This window comes from Parasteatoda tepidariorum, chromosome 8 (assembly GCF_043381705.1).
Source record: "Parasteatoda tepidariorum isolate YZ-2023 chromosome 8, CAS_Ptep_4.0, whole genome shotgun sequence".
NCBI lineage: Eukaryota > Metazoa > Arthropoda > Arachnida > Araneae > Theridiidae > Parasteatoda > Parasteatoda tepidariorum.
This window is the reverse complement of record NC_092211.1, coordinates 78470357-78487311: the sequence shown is the minus strand read 5'-3', so window position 1 is coordinate 78487311 and position 16955 is coordinate 78470357. Positions and strand designations below refer to the sequence as shown.

The window sequence follows — 16955 nt, the reverse complement described above, 5'->3', positions numbered from 1 at the left end:
TTGGCGGATAATTGAATGTGGGACCATGTCTAGTGAAATAGTTCTTCAAGAATCAGCTAGACGGCGTGTCGACTAGAAACTGGGGGGTTACTGTTATATGACAAGATCCAGAAAGTCGGAAAATAGAAACGAACCTGCAGGAGTGGGGCAGTGGAGGGGAGGAATCTCACCCCCTCCCCCAAAATAGAACGAACATTACGTAAGAGAAGAAGCTACAGAATTAAAGCTACTGCATCACATAGCGATAGACAGAAAATAAAACAGGGGTGCTGTGTAAAGGGGGGTGTTGCCAATCAAGCAGCGGTGGGTTGACCTTTGGTCTGCGTCGCGAGCTCCTGACCACTCCTCTGCGAGCGGATGGTTGGACGAGTTGGAATAGCGGCGCGCGCTGTCTTCGAAATAGAGGGGAGATATTGCGGTGAATGATTTTTCCTAACAGTGCTGGTTCGCGAGGTCTGCGCGTCGCACGAGTCTACGGACGGCGCCTCGACGAATCGAAGATCGGCGTGCATGGTTATCCATCGCCGTAAAGAAACTCGATTTTCGACCGTGGTCAATATTCGGTTTTTATGGACAGTGTTTTTGTTTCGTTACTCTTTATAGTGTTTCTCTGGATTCTATAGAAGACTGGAATATGAGTTGAGTTGTAATTTATTGCTAAGGATGTTAATGTTTGTATAAAAAAAAAAAGTAAACAGAAGTAAGTGAAATTCATTCAAAACTGTGTGAACAATTTTTGTTGTTGTGATAAGATATTTCGTTAAGAAGAATAAATAATCTCTCATTAATGTTAATTAGTGATAAGAAAAAAATACTTCCTTTTCGCTAGTCAAGCATAATACTGTTTTAAAAACAACTGTCATTAAATTCACTAGTCAAGTTGTGGAAATTCAATTGATTAAAAACTAGGCACTAGTCATTTTCACCAAGAAATATACAAACAACCCCATTAAATATTCATAATCAACCTCAATATCTGTTCAGCTTATTTATTAAAATATAAATAAAATTGAGAAATTTCAGTAATTTTAAAGCTTCCTTTATACTGAAAGAAACAAAGAATTTTAAACCAGAACCAGCAAGTAAACAAATCAAGTACTCAACAATTGTTTTTCACCAAAGTTAAGCCTAATTCTGTTTAATAAATATACAAAAAGCATCAATTATATACTAAAAACAGGGAAAATTATAAATATTTCCTGAAACATTTTTAAGTGCAACAATAAAACATGGAACAGAAAAACTGGAAAAATCCCGGAAACTGTCAAAAAATGTTTTAAAAGAATCCCGAAAGCCGGTGTGATTTTTTTCCCATCATGCATTTGGAGCGGACATGATGTTTTGAAAGGAGTTGTATTTCTCCGCAAAATAGGCGGAGAAAAATGTGAAGATTTGAAAGTACTTGGACATCTAGTTCGGAGGACTAGTTTCGTTTCTGTTTTGTTTATTTTTTTATTATTTGTGTACTGTTTCGTTTTTGTTTTTGCACCTTCATCAACAAATGACTTCTGCTTCTGGCCATGTCTCGTAGGAAACAGGAAAATCCTCAACCTAGAAAGAGATTGATAAATGGTAAGTAAAAAAAAATTAATTATTTTATTATATGAGAATTTCAATTATGAGAGACCATGAATTTTTAAAACATTAACAAGTTTCTTCATTTATAGAAATTAATTTTTTTGATATTTTATTTTTCACCCTCATCACGATTGTTTTATATTCCTAAACCACGTGAGTGACTGAGGGACAAGTTAAAAATTACGTTACGTTTCTTCCCTTTTGTGTTACTTAGAAGATATTGAAGAAAAATTGTCTTCCTCAGTTTATTGCATATTTAAATTAAATATAATTTGCTTTTAGTTTTTAAAAATTAGTTACTTAGATTTATGCATCATTTACTGAAAGTAATTTTGTTTTGAAACATTGCTTACTTAGATTGATGTATCTTTAATTTAACATTAAATTAAAAAGAAAATTACTGACTTAAATTAATGTATCTTTATTCTAGAATTAATTTAAGAAATATAAATAAATTTATTTATTTTTTTAAACATATTTAAAATTATTATATAAGGATTATATTGGAATTCAGTAATATATGACTAAACTAAATTTAAATTTAAGGGTATTTATGTTGTTACTGGTTCTTTCTAAATCCACTTTAAAGCCCCGTGTAAATATCTATTGAAAAGTATTTACTTTAATTAACAAAACGTTAAAATGGAAATTAATTTCAGTTTCTGAAAAAAGTTGGTGCTTGCAAGCTATTTTATTTGCATATTTATTGCGATTTTTTCTATCAGTTTGAAAAATTTATTCAGGAGAGTATTGCAAAATATTTAAGTAATAGTTAAATAAATGCCATTATACAATTTTTATTACTAAACATTTATATAAGAATTGTCTAAATTCTGTTACAAAATATTTTTAAAAAAAATATTAAACGAATAGCCATTAAATGTTAACGTTTAAGAAAGTGCCTATTTATTAACTACAGCTACAATATTTGTTAATTGCTTTGTACTTATAATTTGAAATAGTTAATAATCTAAAATTTACCTGAAAAAAATCTGGATAAAATGCATTATTCAGTTTATCTAATGAACTGATCTTTATAATTCAAATATTTATATTATTTCCTCAACTTTATTCTAAGACATTAAATTATTTTGATAAATTATAATCATCTTAAATTAACAAATCTTATTTTCATAAAAATGCCAAACTTATATTCTTCCCGAATATTATTTTTTTAAATTAATAAATAAAATCTATAAGTAAAGCATTTAGCCAATACATATGAATTTAGTGAAATAAATATTTCACTAAATTTAATGATTATTTCATTAAAATTTCAGGTTAATTCAGCAGAAACTCCTTTTAAAAATTAAAACACTCGAACTTAATTGTTTAAAAAATTTGATTGAATGCAAAAAAATTTTTAAAAAGGAAAATAAGCAGCAGAAATATTTTAATTGAAGAGCATTATAAAATAAATGGTAAAAAAACTTAATAATGTATACATAATTTTCTACTTTAGATTTTAATAGCGATATGTTAAACAAATGAAATCATTGAAAAAAGATATTGTAAACAAATATTAAAACTAATAAAAGCTTCATACTATGAACATATTGATAAACCATCAAAATATTAAATGAGAACTGAAAGCGCATTTAAATTGTTCAAAAATAATCAATTTTATAAACATTTAACTAAAATTTTGCCGATATATTACGTTTGATTTATATAATATCGTTTCATGTTTTGTTTGTTATTTGCACATACAAGGAACTGGAACACGCCAAACACAAACTTTAATTTATAAGTATTTATATGTTGATAATATTGAATTTATTGGTTTTGTAATTTAAATATTTATAGGATTTTTCCTCTGAGTGAGCATTTCTTAATCGATTTTGTTCTGATAATTGAGATATATATGTTAAAAAATAGGATTCATTGAAATTATTTCAAAAACAGCGATGTAATCTCACCATGCCAACAATTAATTTATTGCTTTTAGCAAGGTCTGGTGTGTAATTGTTCTTTCATATGTTTCATTTCAAAAAATTCGTAAAATGTAATTGATAATTACTGATAAAATTTTCGCTAACTACGATTTTTCTTTGTCATTTTTTATATGTATAGAAAAGTAACGTCTGATATTATACATACATATATATATATATANTATATATATACACTATTTTTTATTATTATAGGTATACATATATTTAAATATAATATTTATTCCTAGAAATTTCATTCACCATTAAAGCACTAATTCAAACAGTGATATTTTTATAATAATGACGAATCAGAGTTTAATACAGTATATATATTTTTTCTTTTTAATGTTTATGACAACTTTGTGTTAGTCTCATTATAATTAAAGTTAAAAAGGATAATACTAGTTTAAATTTATATATTAATATAGATTGTATTTGCATTAAGTGGAGACCATAACTTAGTAAAACCAATCTATTAGGTTGAAATTGTATGAGCTATTTTCGATTTTTGTCAAATTTTTCAACCATATTTATGCTTTCAAATAAATATACATGAAAAAAAACTCTAGTAAATTACAGCTCGGTAGGATAATGAAATTTTTAGTAGCAAAAAAAGAAACACTGTAAATGTGGTTAATAAAACCAAAATAAATGGTATTTGGTAATTTATTCTTTCATATGCTAACAGCTTACAGGAAATTCTAGATTTCAAAATTATAGTTTGATTACCACACATTTTGTAAAGAAATACAAAACTGGAAAGTAAATTTAAACGAATAAATAATTTTTATGCTATGCTCTAAAGTATCATGATAAAACTGCCAAATTTTACCACACTTATCAAATTTTATCACATATTATAAAACTATGTTTTATTGTTAATTTTACCAAATTCCTTACTAATTTGCTAGGTAAAATTTACTTATATTTTTGGTGTTTCCACATAAGACAGAAATACTCAAAGTTGTACTAGATTTGGATAGTTTCGACCATCCTTTATTTTCTCTGCGTCAATTTTTTAAAAATGTAAATGTTTGTATTAATTAAAAGGTCACTCTTCATTAGAATTTTGTATCGATAATTCCGGACTGCATTAACTGTAAAATTTCTACTATTTATAAATTGATGTTTTCATTTTGTTGGAAATCCTCGAGTTATATTATCGAATTTATTTATAACAGTATAATGATATTGTTAAAGAAAGTAAATAACTTTAAAGTTAAACTTTGTTTCAAAATTTTGCTTTTTAAATAAATTATAAATTACATTTAAAAGAGAAATATTAAATAATTCTCTATTTATTTTAGTTTGGTTTGACAACTCTTATAGTTGTCTAATATAATTGTTTTATCCAATCAAAAAGATACTGCTTAAGTAAATTTTTGCTATAAAATGTTTCTCTTATACACCACAAAAGAAAACTTAAAAACTGTGATAATTTACTTAAAAAATAAAAAGTGAAAGCATGAATGAAGTTGTGATTTGTAGTTTTGTCATTTGAAGTTAATGTCTTTTTTTATTAACTTGAATTAATTATCTAATATTTCAATATTGTTATGGATATAAAACTCTAAAATAAGAGTTATTTTTTAATCATTTAATTTATACTAATCGATCGCTTTTATGTCATGACTAGAGGTAATGTATTTGAATTAATCATATCCATATCTTTGACCTGAAAAATCCGCAATATTGCATTACTATATAAAATAACGGCTAATTAAGCAGTTAATCAAAGTGGCTATTCATAGTTTAACCCATTTAACATGACCTATACGGATTTCCTAGGTTTTTACCATTTTTAGTAAATCCCCCTTCCTACCAGGATGAAGTAAATAGGTGAAATGCAAAACCAATAGGCAGATGTTAGTCCCCCTATAAGTTTTTTTTCTTGACCTGAATGCCTTAACTCTTAAAAGTATTACTGAACTAGCTAATGTATTTCATGGTAGCGATTGACTTTAATCTTATCTTCTTAATTAAATACATTTCTTAGTAAATTATAAGCTTATTGGCGGGAATTTAAATTAATTTATTGAGAAAAAAATTTCCTATAAATTGTTTCGTATTTTGTCTTACATAATTTCATGTGATGGATAGTTAGCGGATTTGGATATAAATTTCCCCTTTTTAACTAATTATGCAAAAAAGTATTGTAAAAACTGCAAAAATGTGGTAAAATTTGCCTTGTTTCTGGTTCTATGGGAATTCCAAAGAGGTCAGTAATTTTTACGGAAGCGCTTTGGTAGTAATTTTGCTACAATTAACAATATGAAACCAGAATTTTTTTTCCTCCGCGTGTTGAATTCAAATTTATTAGTTGATTTGCTATCAAAAATGCAAAAATTCATAAAAATACCAGATTTTTTTAATGCTTTATTTGTAAATCTGAGAGAAGGTAATTTAAAATTGTAAATAAAAAGCTATTATTTATGTGTTTTTCATTTTTTTGTATTAAATTAATAGTTTATATTATTTCCATAATTCTCAGTTCTTTAAACTTAATTTTTTATTTAAATTTTAACAATTGCATGTAAAGGAAAACGGTAATCAATCTATCTCATTTTGGTTTTTTAATATTAGTTCACATTGAAATCTTGGAAAAGTTATTAATAAGTACAAAAAAAATATTTAAATTTTTTTTATCTATTTCACTTTTAATTTACATTATTTTTCTGTTGTGCATATTAATTTTAGTTTATCAATGATTTTGATAGACATTTTAATTTATTTTTGATAAAAGTAAATGATGAACTTATTTATCTGCATCGCATCGAATTTTTCTCTTTATAATTTTTTATTTTGATTTACTTACAGAAATCAAAATATAATCATAGACATTTTTTTTACTAATAAGTGAAATCTACTACTTCAAAATCTTAACTATTGTGGTCAAGAAAAAAGAAGCTATTTTTTTGGCATTTAAATTTGTTAAATATTCCTTAGGTATTTACAAATCATACTCATGATTATTTGGAAATGATTCATTGTTATGTGAATTAAGGAAAAAGGTTTTTACATAAACCAAGTTGTTCTCATTAACAAATATTGCGTCTGTCTTTTTTTTATAATTATTTGTGTTTTGTATCACAAAGTCTAACCGAAAAAAGTTTTTAACTCTTTTTTTAGCACAGTTCGAAAGCACAGTAGCAACACAGTAGCAAAAAAAGAAAAAAAACTATTTCTTACAAAAACATTAATTTGCTTTAAAAAAATAAATCATTAAAAAATAAATGTTTGTTAAAAAGGGAATTGACTCTTTTTTGAATAGATCTCCTGTAATCATATTTTAAAGTTTTTTTATTTTGTTATTTTTTACTTAGCAAAATTTTAAATTTGGACATTTTCTAGACTTTTAATTAAACTCTTTTCTTTATACACACTATACATTTTACAGTTATAAAATATTGACATATGATTTGTAATTAAATTACTTTTAGATGTCACATTTTTAACGGCAAATTTCTAAATTTGATTAAAATCAAGATTGAAAAAAAAAATTATAAACATTTGCTAGATGAAAGCAAACATTTTAGTACGTAATAAATTCTTAATTTCATCAGTGCTTAAACATAAACAGCAATTGTCCAAAGACGTAAAACTATAGTGAAAAAAATTCATTCTCTTTAATTGTCGTCTTTTTAAATAATACTCATTCCAAACAGGGAAATGATCTTAAAAATGTTAAGTATTGTGCAGACGTCGCTTCACCGTCGGCTGCGTTATAAATCTTTTTAGATTCTTTGTTTCTTCTAGAAGAGAGAAGCCCGCCAAAATAATGATAAATGGCCTCAATTGCTTCACAATTTGCAATTCTGAAAAGAATAATTAGTTCAACTTTCATTATAAAACACTAAACGTGACATTAATCAGTTGGCAGCGATGTTCGCCAAGAAACTCTATTGAATGATTTGCTTTTCTGATAACATCCCATTTATTTGAGTTAAAAGGAGAAAAATTTGTATCGCTTTTCATTAAAAAATCACGCCAATGGCACAATAGTAGACTGCGGTTTTATTGATTTTGACACTTTTAACGGTATCAGTAAATGTTTTCGCAAAAACATGTGCCATATCACAAATGGCTTATTAATTAGTGTTGCCAGATAATTAGCGTCTTTAGTTTACGGTTTTGTGCGCATGAAATGTTGTTCTGATTATGTATTTGTGTTAAAGAGCCTTTTATATATCTTTCTATCTTTAACTTAGGAATTTAGCATTGAACTATTTCTTTTAATGCTTATCATTCCGAAACCTGAGCATCTGATTCTAGATATAAAGATTAATTTTTAAAACTTGTCTATCTTTTCTTGAATGTTTTGATTATAACAATCTATTTAAAAAGAATTGTGTGCGTTGCATCATTTGAACGATGAATATTTTCCCCGCTTCAACTAGCAAAACAACTGAAACAACTAAATGTATCGTTTTAAAATGGTGTGATGTATTCAATTAGTTGGTGAATGACGCATCTTTACCACTTTAATAAACTAGCCACCATAATAAATAATAAACATATTTTATAAAAAAATATATTAAAAAATGAAACTTCTGCAGTGACACCAGTACTTCGTATNATATATATATATATATACATATATATATATAACTTCTCAAAGATATCAAGAACATATCAAGAACTCTTCAAAAAGTTACGTTAACATGATGTAGAGATTTTACATTGAATTTTTATATTTCATCTTATTATCAGTGACATTTTATGCTTCAGAACTTTATTTAATATCTTTTAATATTTAACAGTGTATGTCAAATAGTTCAATATTTTAATAGTGTTTGTAAAACCTTTTAATATTTTAAATCCGTGAATAAAGTACACCATGCGAGAAGTACACTTTCCTGCAAAGCAAATCTACGTTTTCTACTTTCATCCAATAAATTAAATTGATATGGCAGCAATATTTTATCAGTTTTTTTGTTCAAAATTATCTAAGCTTCAGTTTTTGAAAACTTTGCATTTTCGTGAATTTTATTAAAAATTGTTTAAAAAAAATTCGATAAATACACAATTTCTTTATGCAAAAAAAAAAATTCGAAAATAAATTATCCATTATTATTATTTAATAAGGAGTTACCTATAGAAAAATAATACGGTAAAAAATTTGCTCAATAATCAAAATTCCTATTGCAAATAATATTTAATTAATCAATCCCATGGTTCGGGAAATAATTCACCTCTTGTTTTAATTCCCATTAAGTGATTAAATTAAAAGTTTAATCTTTAATGAATTTTTTTAGTCATCCAGATTTTTTAAAAAAGTAATTTCTCCCCGTTTTTGTACACAACTCGTGATTTCAGTAATTAGTTTGACTACTTAATTGAGTTCAGTGCTTCTCTGTTTGATTTTATAGAGAAATATTTTTTGGTTATTTAGATTTAATCTGTAAGAAGACTTGCAAAAATGTATCTCTTATAAAGTAAAAAGAGAGTTTATGAAGTAATTTTTTATTTAAGTGTTGTTTAAAATTTTATTTTTCGGTTTTATTTTTTCTACCAATCATACGATTGTGGTACTTAATTTAATTACTTTAATGAGAGTCTTTTTGCAAAACAGAGAATTGAAATATATTATTAAAAGATTGGCTTAAATTTCACTAAATGCAATTTAATTAAAAATTTTCGTCCGTGCTCAAAATACTTTTTTTTTTACGCTTTAATTCATTCAAAACCCTTAGAGGTTTCAATAAAAAGTTTCTACGTACTATAAATAGAATAACCATTTTATCTGTTTATTTATTTTTCATTATTATTTTTTTATTGAAATTAATAATTAGATAAAAGAAAAAAAATTATCTGAAAACTAAAACAAAAGTATTTGAAATCTGTAAATTGTATAACAAAAGAAAATTTACTTAAAGAAATCTACTGCATCGAATTGTTTGTTTAAAACACTATTGGTCTGCAATTTTACTCATCGTATATTCATAGCATAATTGAAAAAATGAAGAAGTTATATTTATTAGTTTCAAACAAAGAGAAATCTTTCAGCCCTCTAAAATCACATTTACGTGAAAAAATTAGTTTTGACCTGTAATTTCTCTTAAAAAATTTGGTTACTGAAAAAAGTTAAACTATGTCAACTTTTTTTCTAATTTATAGATATAACTTACGCGTGCCGGCACGTTTTCCAAATTTGCAAACATAATATAAAAAGAAAATGAGACAAAACATTGTAATTGAACAATGCCTTTGCTCGTAAACCATTCGGTTTGGCGTGGTCACTCGTGCTTGACGCCAACAACACACGTTTGGCACAAGTCCTGCCTCATTGCTTCGTTGGATTATCTTTCTAATGATAGTTCTTCAATAGTTTCCTTTGATTATTAACAAGATTTGTGATCAGGAAGAAAGGTTTTTCATGAAAATCTACTACGAAAATATAAACATTGCATGCCAAGAGATGCCAAGACTATATTGTTTGGAATATTTGTAATTTGTTGAATTAAAGTTGTAAATACAAATTTATTAGGCTTATAGTGCTGGAAAACGCTGTAATTGTTTCCTTTGGGAGACTATATTAGATGTTCTGGGGGATTAAAACTGATAATGCTGAAGTTATGTAAAGTATAAAAAGGTGCATGATCGATTTATTGCTTTGTATTTTCATGCTGTTTTTTTTAAGCTATCGCTATTGTTATTTTTTTATCGCAATTAATTCTTTTGAGTCTTTTAAATTAATGTAGTTGCTATGGATAATTCAATTCAAAGGTATGAATTGCATACTCAACTTACTTTTCTTATATAAAATTGAATATTTAAGCTGAATTTATTAATAACGATTTTGTGTGAGTCCCAAAATTTGATTCATTATTTATTGCTCCTGCCCATTTTCCATTACTTGCTATTTAGCACCAGAATCGAACTTTAACTATCATAAAATTTAAAAAGAGGTGATAAAAGTTTTTTCGTTCAAATGATTTTTAATAAAATAACAATAGATAATCTACCGTTATTTAAGGAAGAATATATTTTTCTAAGCATTTTTCTAAAACAAAATTTAAATCTAAATAAGAGCTAAGATAACAATATTTCATAACATTGTCTTTTTGTTATAGGTATAATAGTAATTGGAACTTCTTGTACTACATGATTATAATACTTATGAAAACTAAGAAATATTAATTTTGGAAAAATAGTATAACTGAGATATTTTTACAAACTATAGTTTCTTAAGTACCTGCAATTACATGGTATGATTTTAAGATAAAGTATATTTTACGAATTGTTTTAATAACTCAAACGTCTGAAATTTGCACAAAAGCTAAAATAAGGAACGTTGTCGGATAATGGGACCTAATTTCGTATATTAATTAAGCATTTTCATGACACAAAATTTTTAAAATTTAAATAAAATTTCATTCATCTTTAAAATGAAAGATATCCTCCATTATCTCTTTAAAATGTTTGATCCTCTATTTTTATAAAGAACTTTACAATTGTAAGTTAAATGGAAGAAAATATGAAAAAACTTCTTTATGACCTATGTATATAACATCCTTTTAAGAACTGAAATAACTGGCATTTTACAATGTCTATTTTATCTAATTTTTAGTAATAATTGGGACTCATCCTTTCACACCTATGATATATTTGTAGAAAATTTCCTTTAAAAGCATATTAAATTCTAACAAATGGGGATTTCACTTTTTTACGGAATTTTATTAGGTAATTAACTTTTTCAATTTTTTTATACAATTTCTTATGAATTATCCAAAAGAATTTACTTAAGCATGGGAATAAAATCCATTTTCATAACACTAAAATCTGAAATTATAGCAAAGCTATGAAACAATGAATTTACGATCATTTTTATTCAAATTTTGATAATTTAAAATTCTTACCCCTCGAGCGGTTTTCAAATAAATTGCCAAAAAAAACTTTAAAATGACTATATTATTTTAAAAAATATCACAATATGCTAATAATTTAATTGAAATATTTAATTAGTTTTTATTCTAATATAAGAAACTAAAATAAAAAAACATTTACAATTTTTAATGTTCAAAATCAGCTTTACTTTATATTTTTTGTATCATACTTTTTGTAGTATCATTTTCTTTCAATAATTATTTAATAATTAAAAATGAATAAAATTCATAACTGCAGCAAGTTGTCATCATAATATTTTTCAACCAACTGCATGAAAATGTCTTAAATATTTAAAATGGGGATGTTTGTATCTAAGAAACAATTATTGAGGTATCTCTTTCATTAAATGATTCCAACAAAAAAACTTATTTAAGTTAATGAAGAAAATGTAGATGAAGATACTCTAACTATGTTTAAAGCTCATATCAGTTTTCCTTTATATTCCTTTGTATCATATTTTTGTGTTGTATATTTTCTTTTCATAATTAATTCATGATTAAAAAACAATAAAATAATTGAGAAATACTATGGCGAAAACTGCAACCAGTTTTTGCCTTAGTATTTCTCAAAAAAACTACAAGAAAATGCCTTAAATATTTAAAGCAGACATGTATGTTTCGACGAAACATTTACCAAGGCATCTTTTTCACTGAATAATTCTAAAAAAATACAAATTTACGTAAGTTAATAAATAAAATATGGTTAAAAATACATCAATAGTGGTTAAAGATCAAGAGATTTTCTTTATATATCTTTCAATGTTAATTCTTAATTAAAGAAGAATGAAATATATTAAAACGTGCGTTGAATATTCTTTTCATCTTGTAATTTACAGTAATTCCTTGAAGGTAGTTTCCCTGCATTCACCCGTTACTCAACACTCATATCTCGATCCTCTCCTCGATTCCTAGAAGTCATGAAGCAATTATTCTTCATAAAAATGTTCTTCTTCGAAAATATAATCATGTTCAATTATTATTGGTCACTTTTCGTTCGAAAATGAGGAACTGAATGTATCTAGTTCCTGTCTTCGTGTTGTAGATAGACGTTGGGTAAATACGTGATGACGCATACACCTGATGCAAGCAATGTCGATATTCAGTTATTCAGCACTTTTTCGAGGTGACCTTTTTTTCTGTACGTCCACCGGATGTTTTCAGGACGGAAGTTTGACTTTTATCGAGTCTAACGACAAAATGGGTGTGCTGATTTCACAAGTTTTTGGAAAGAAAAAGCGGAAAACACAAAGTTTCTTTTTTGCCGGACTTGTGAGATAAGTCGGAATCAGTGTTCCCTGTTACTGGAAGTTCCTCCAGAGCTATTCAAATAAAGCAATAGAAATGATTAAATAATATTTATTCGAAAATAAAGGCAATACACTGCATTATATTCCTTACAAGATTTAAATTCGTATGGTTAACCTAGAGAGAATTCGAGAATATGTATTTGAAAATATGAGACAATCCCTGAAGATGAAGTAACATTTATCTCTTTTAATGCCAAGTATTAAAAATTTCAGAATAGTTGTAATCTTATTTAATTTATTATTATTAATTTTTACATTTTAATTATTAAAGCTGTTTTCTTAAATTAATTTAATGAAGAAATGCTTAATGTGTCTTAGCCAAAATGAATACAGATTCCCTTGTTCAATGTCAATATCAACATTTACAACAAACAGCCTCTATTTGCTCAATATTTGAATTTATTTACGTTAACTAACATCATTTATTCTAGCTTATTTTTATTCTAAAATTTATATTTGTTGATCTAATTATCATGAATAAAAATATTGGAATAATCTTCCGAAGCTGTTGAAATCAATTCCTAAGCATATCTCTGCAATATTTATTCAAGAAAAATTGGATTCCACTTTATGACAAGCTCAAAATATTTAAATTCGTTGTGTTAGCCTTTAGAGAATACGAGAGTATGGATTTGAGAATAAGAGACTTATCCTCAAGCTTCTTTATTGCAAAATATAATACTTTCAAAGTGCAGATCTCTTGTAAAAATAATCAATTTGTTTCTTTGCTAATCTAGATTTAAAAAATTATAATTATTGCAAAGCACTGAAAATAATTGTCTGAAACAATTCATATCACATAATACATCATTTTCATGATGAATACATGATCAATGTTAACATCATCATGGCCTCCATTTGCTCTACATTTTAATATGTTTTCTTCAATTAGCATCTGTTCTTCTATTTTAAACAGTAGAATGTTTTTTCCTTATCAAGGGAGATTTATTAATTAAAAATTTTGAAAGCAATGAACAAAATTCTTCTCTTAAAGCTGACACCAATTTCCATTCTTTCAAAATTTAAAATTATAATATTTTCATGCAATCCTTATATTTCTATTTTTTGAAACCTCTTGTCTAAATTTCACAACTAATAGATTTTAAAAAAAAGATTACATTTACTAAAAAAAAGGGGAAAAAATGAAAAAAACGCTGATTCAATTTTTATAATCCTATCAATTTGAAAGTTTAATACACATTTCTGAATTATTAATTTTTTTAAGTAAAATGTACCGTTATTAATAATGATTCCAAAATTTAAAGTACTGAGAATAAAAGAAATAAAAATAGCGAATTCCTAACCTAAAACCACGTTTTTTCATGTAAATATTATTTTTATGTAGTCTGTTTTTGCAGAAAAACCTATTTAAGAGCTTTTGTATTGAATATTATATGATCAAAAGCTACAAAACTTCATAGTCAGTTTTTTAATAGAATGGAAATTAGTCTTCATAAGTAATTCTATTATTTTATTTTATACTGCAAATATGCAAATGAATTTATTGAGTAAATATTACTGTCGCGAATATAAAAAAAACCAGAAGAGCATAAACAGTTAAATTTTAAATAGTTTTATTGTAACTTTTAATTTTTCTTTTTCGGTCTTTTTTTTTAATCACTAAGTTATTTAAATCCGAAACAACCCAATTTTATTTTTCATTTATTTTAAACTTTTTTGTTAATGCAGGAAACTTTAAAAATAAATACATTAGTTTACTTTAAAATATTTTTTGAGATTTTTCTTACCAGAATTAAAAACTCTAATTGATCCATACCAAAACTAGATAAATAAAATTGATTTTAAAAAATGATAACTACTTGCATCAAATAAGACAAAAAAAAACTTGTTCTTATTTAAGGCATTTTTTCCAATCAGAATCAACAATTTTCAGCTCTAAAAAGAAATATATACTTACAAAAACTTAAAAACTTTATCTATAAGTTTTTCCTTTCAAATGTTTGGATTGGGGATATTTTTCGTCTTCTCTGTGATATTTTTAATTTATAAGCTGTTTATTTCAAAAACCGTATTCACTGTTCGAAATTTCAGAGCGTAGTGAACCTTAGTATCAATCAAACTTGCTGCAGCCTCAATATGGTGATAAGTTTAACCATATTATTGAACTTCTCAAACTTCACGATATTATGGTTTGCATAGAAAGGAATCATGCATCATTTTAACACCTTATTAAAGTCACTGTAAATTTGCATTGTATTATGGTTCAAGTTACTGAGTCAATAATAATAGGATTCAATATTGCATTTAATATTCTCAAGTTAGTACTATTCAATAATGAGCAGATTTTTCTGAAAGTTTAAAGCTGATTTCCGATCATTGAAAGTGTAATTAAAATTTAAAGACAACACTATTGTTTAAATTATCGCTTATTATATCCCCATCAAACCTACAGAGAATCATCAAGATTTTCTCCGCCATAACAAATAGTAAGAACTCGGGTGTTTTGAATAGAATTTAATAACTTTGTAACACACTCGGTGAATGGGTTCCTATAATATAAAGCTTGCATACTTTACATTGCAGTAGCTAAGTTTGCCCATTCTGTCACTGAAAATATTTAAGTATAAAAACAATTCGAATTCAATATTGTATTTAATATTCTCAAGTTAGTACTATTCAATAAAGGACAAATTTTTCTGAAAATTTAAAGTTGATTTCCGATCATTGAAAGTGCAATTAATATTTAACGACAACATTATTTTTTAAACTTTCGCTTTTTATATCCCCATCAAACCTGCTAGGAAACATAAAGATTTTCTCCGCCATAACAAATAATAAAAATTCGGATGTTTTGAATATGATAACTTCGTAACACACTCGGTGAATAAGTTCCTATAATATAAAGCTTGCATACTTTACATTGCAGCAGCTGATTTTGAGCATTCTGTCTCTGAAAATATTTAAGTATAAAAACATTCATTTTGAAGCCGTTATAAAGCACTTTTTATTTCCTCTTCCAAAGGACAATACGTTGGGGTCACTCCATCTACTTCGCTGAGGTCTTGCCCACGCAGACATGATGGAATGTGAACCTATATTGAATAGCGGAGGGGACATTATTCAACAACGAATTGAGATCTAGACTTTTTTTTATTTATTTAAAATACAGTTGAAGTATTGTATGTTGTAGCTACGCGGAATATTAAATAGAAAGAAAAAAGAGGGTAAAAAAGTAATTCAATTGATATTTTATTTGTAAATAGTCTTTGTTCTTTGGTTCGTCATTTGCTTTTGTGGACATTAAAACATGTAGTTAAAATATTGTTTGGAAAAACATAGTTTTTCATGGTTATTAATTTTTCCAGCTGAAGTAATTAAACTAGTTTTGTGATGAGGTTTTTTGTGAACATTTAAATTTTTATTCAAGGTTTGTAGATGTAAAGATTTTTATAAAGATTTTTATAAAAATAATTTTAGAAAAGTCTCTGTTAAAAATTACTCTGTTTTTAACGACAATTCAAAAAGGTACACTTTTAAAGAGTACACAGAATACATCATAAATTAACGGTTTCGTCCTTGACATTTTACTATCTTAGTTTTTGATTAACAGTGCATTTTTATTTTACTTAGTTCGTAGACATATGAAACATGTGTTTTTTAAGAATCCTTTCTAATTATATTCTTATAAGTTTCTAGCTTGAATTTCATGCCTATACTTTGCAGATCACCGACTGATATCAATTTAGCTGATTTAAAATAACTTTTTGTTTCCTATCAGGACACTAATTTATCATTTTCTCTTTAACCTTTGCAATATTGTTTAGTTTTTGCAATGAATGAAATAACTTTCTAGCGCTGAGGCATCCTTAAAAAAGACATTTTTGTTCCCAAGTCCTAAAGTAATGTAACACAAACTTCTATTTTCCAAAGCAATTTGTTTTGTCCCTCAAAATTGCATTGCTTAGTGCACATCAATGAACTAACAGCGTTACAAAATTGAATCAAAATAACACACATCTCAGAACCCTAATTTAATAAGTAAGCTTAGAAGTCACATATTTGTCAAAAGCTTACCAATTTTTGATTCACACAGTCATTTTATGAATAATATTTAACAAACATTTCTTTTCAAATTTTATTTAGTTTTTTCAACGCGTTAAGCAGTAACTATTAAAAATCAGAAAATAATTATTGAAAATCATTATACATCAAGTAATGAACAATTTTAAAGAATTGTGCCGAATAATTTTTTTAAATTAACAATGTAGAAGGTTATAAATCAGCACCTA

The 16955-nt window shown here is 26.1% G+C and overlaps 1 protein-coding gene across 1 annotated transcript in view; it reads left to right on the top strand.

Annotated features, from left to right (window-relative positions):
* Positions 1–16955, top strand: part of LOC107438166 (B-cell lymphoma/leukemia 11A) — a 210719-nt gene continuing 193764 nt past the window's right edge. The window contains exon 1 of the mRNA XM_016050376.3: positions 1–1572. Coding sequence (XP_015905862.1) covers positions 1521–1572 — 52 coding nt within the window. The 5' untranslated portion in view covers positions 1–1520. The remainder of the gene's footprint in view (positions 1573–16955) is intronic.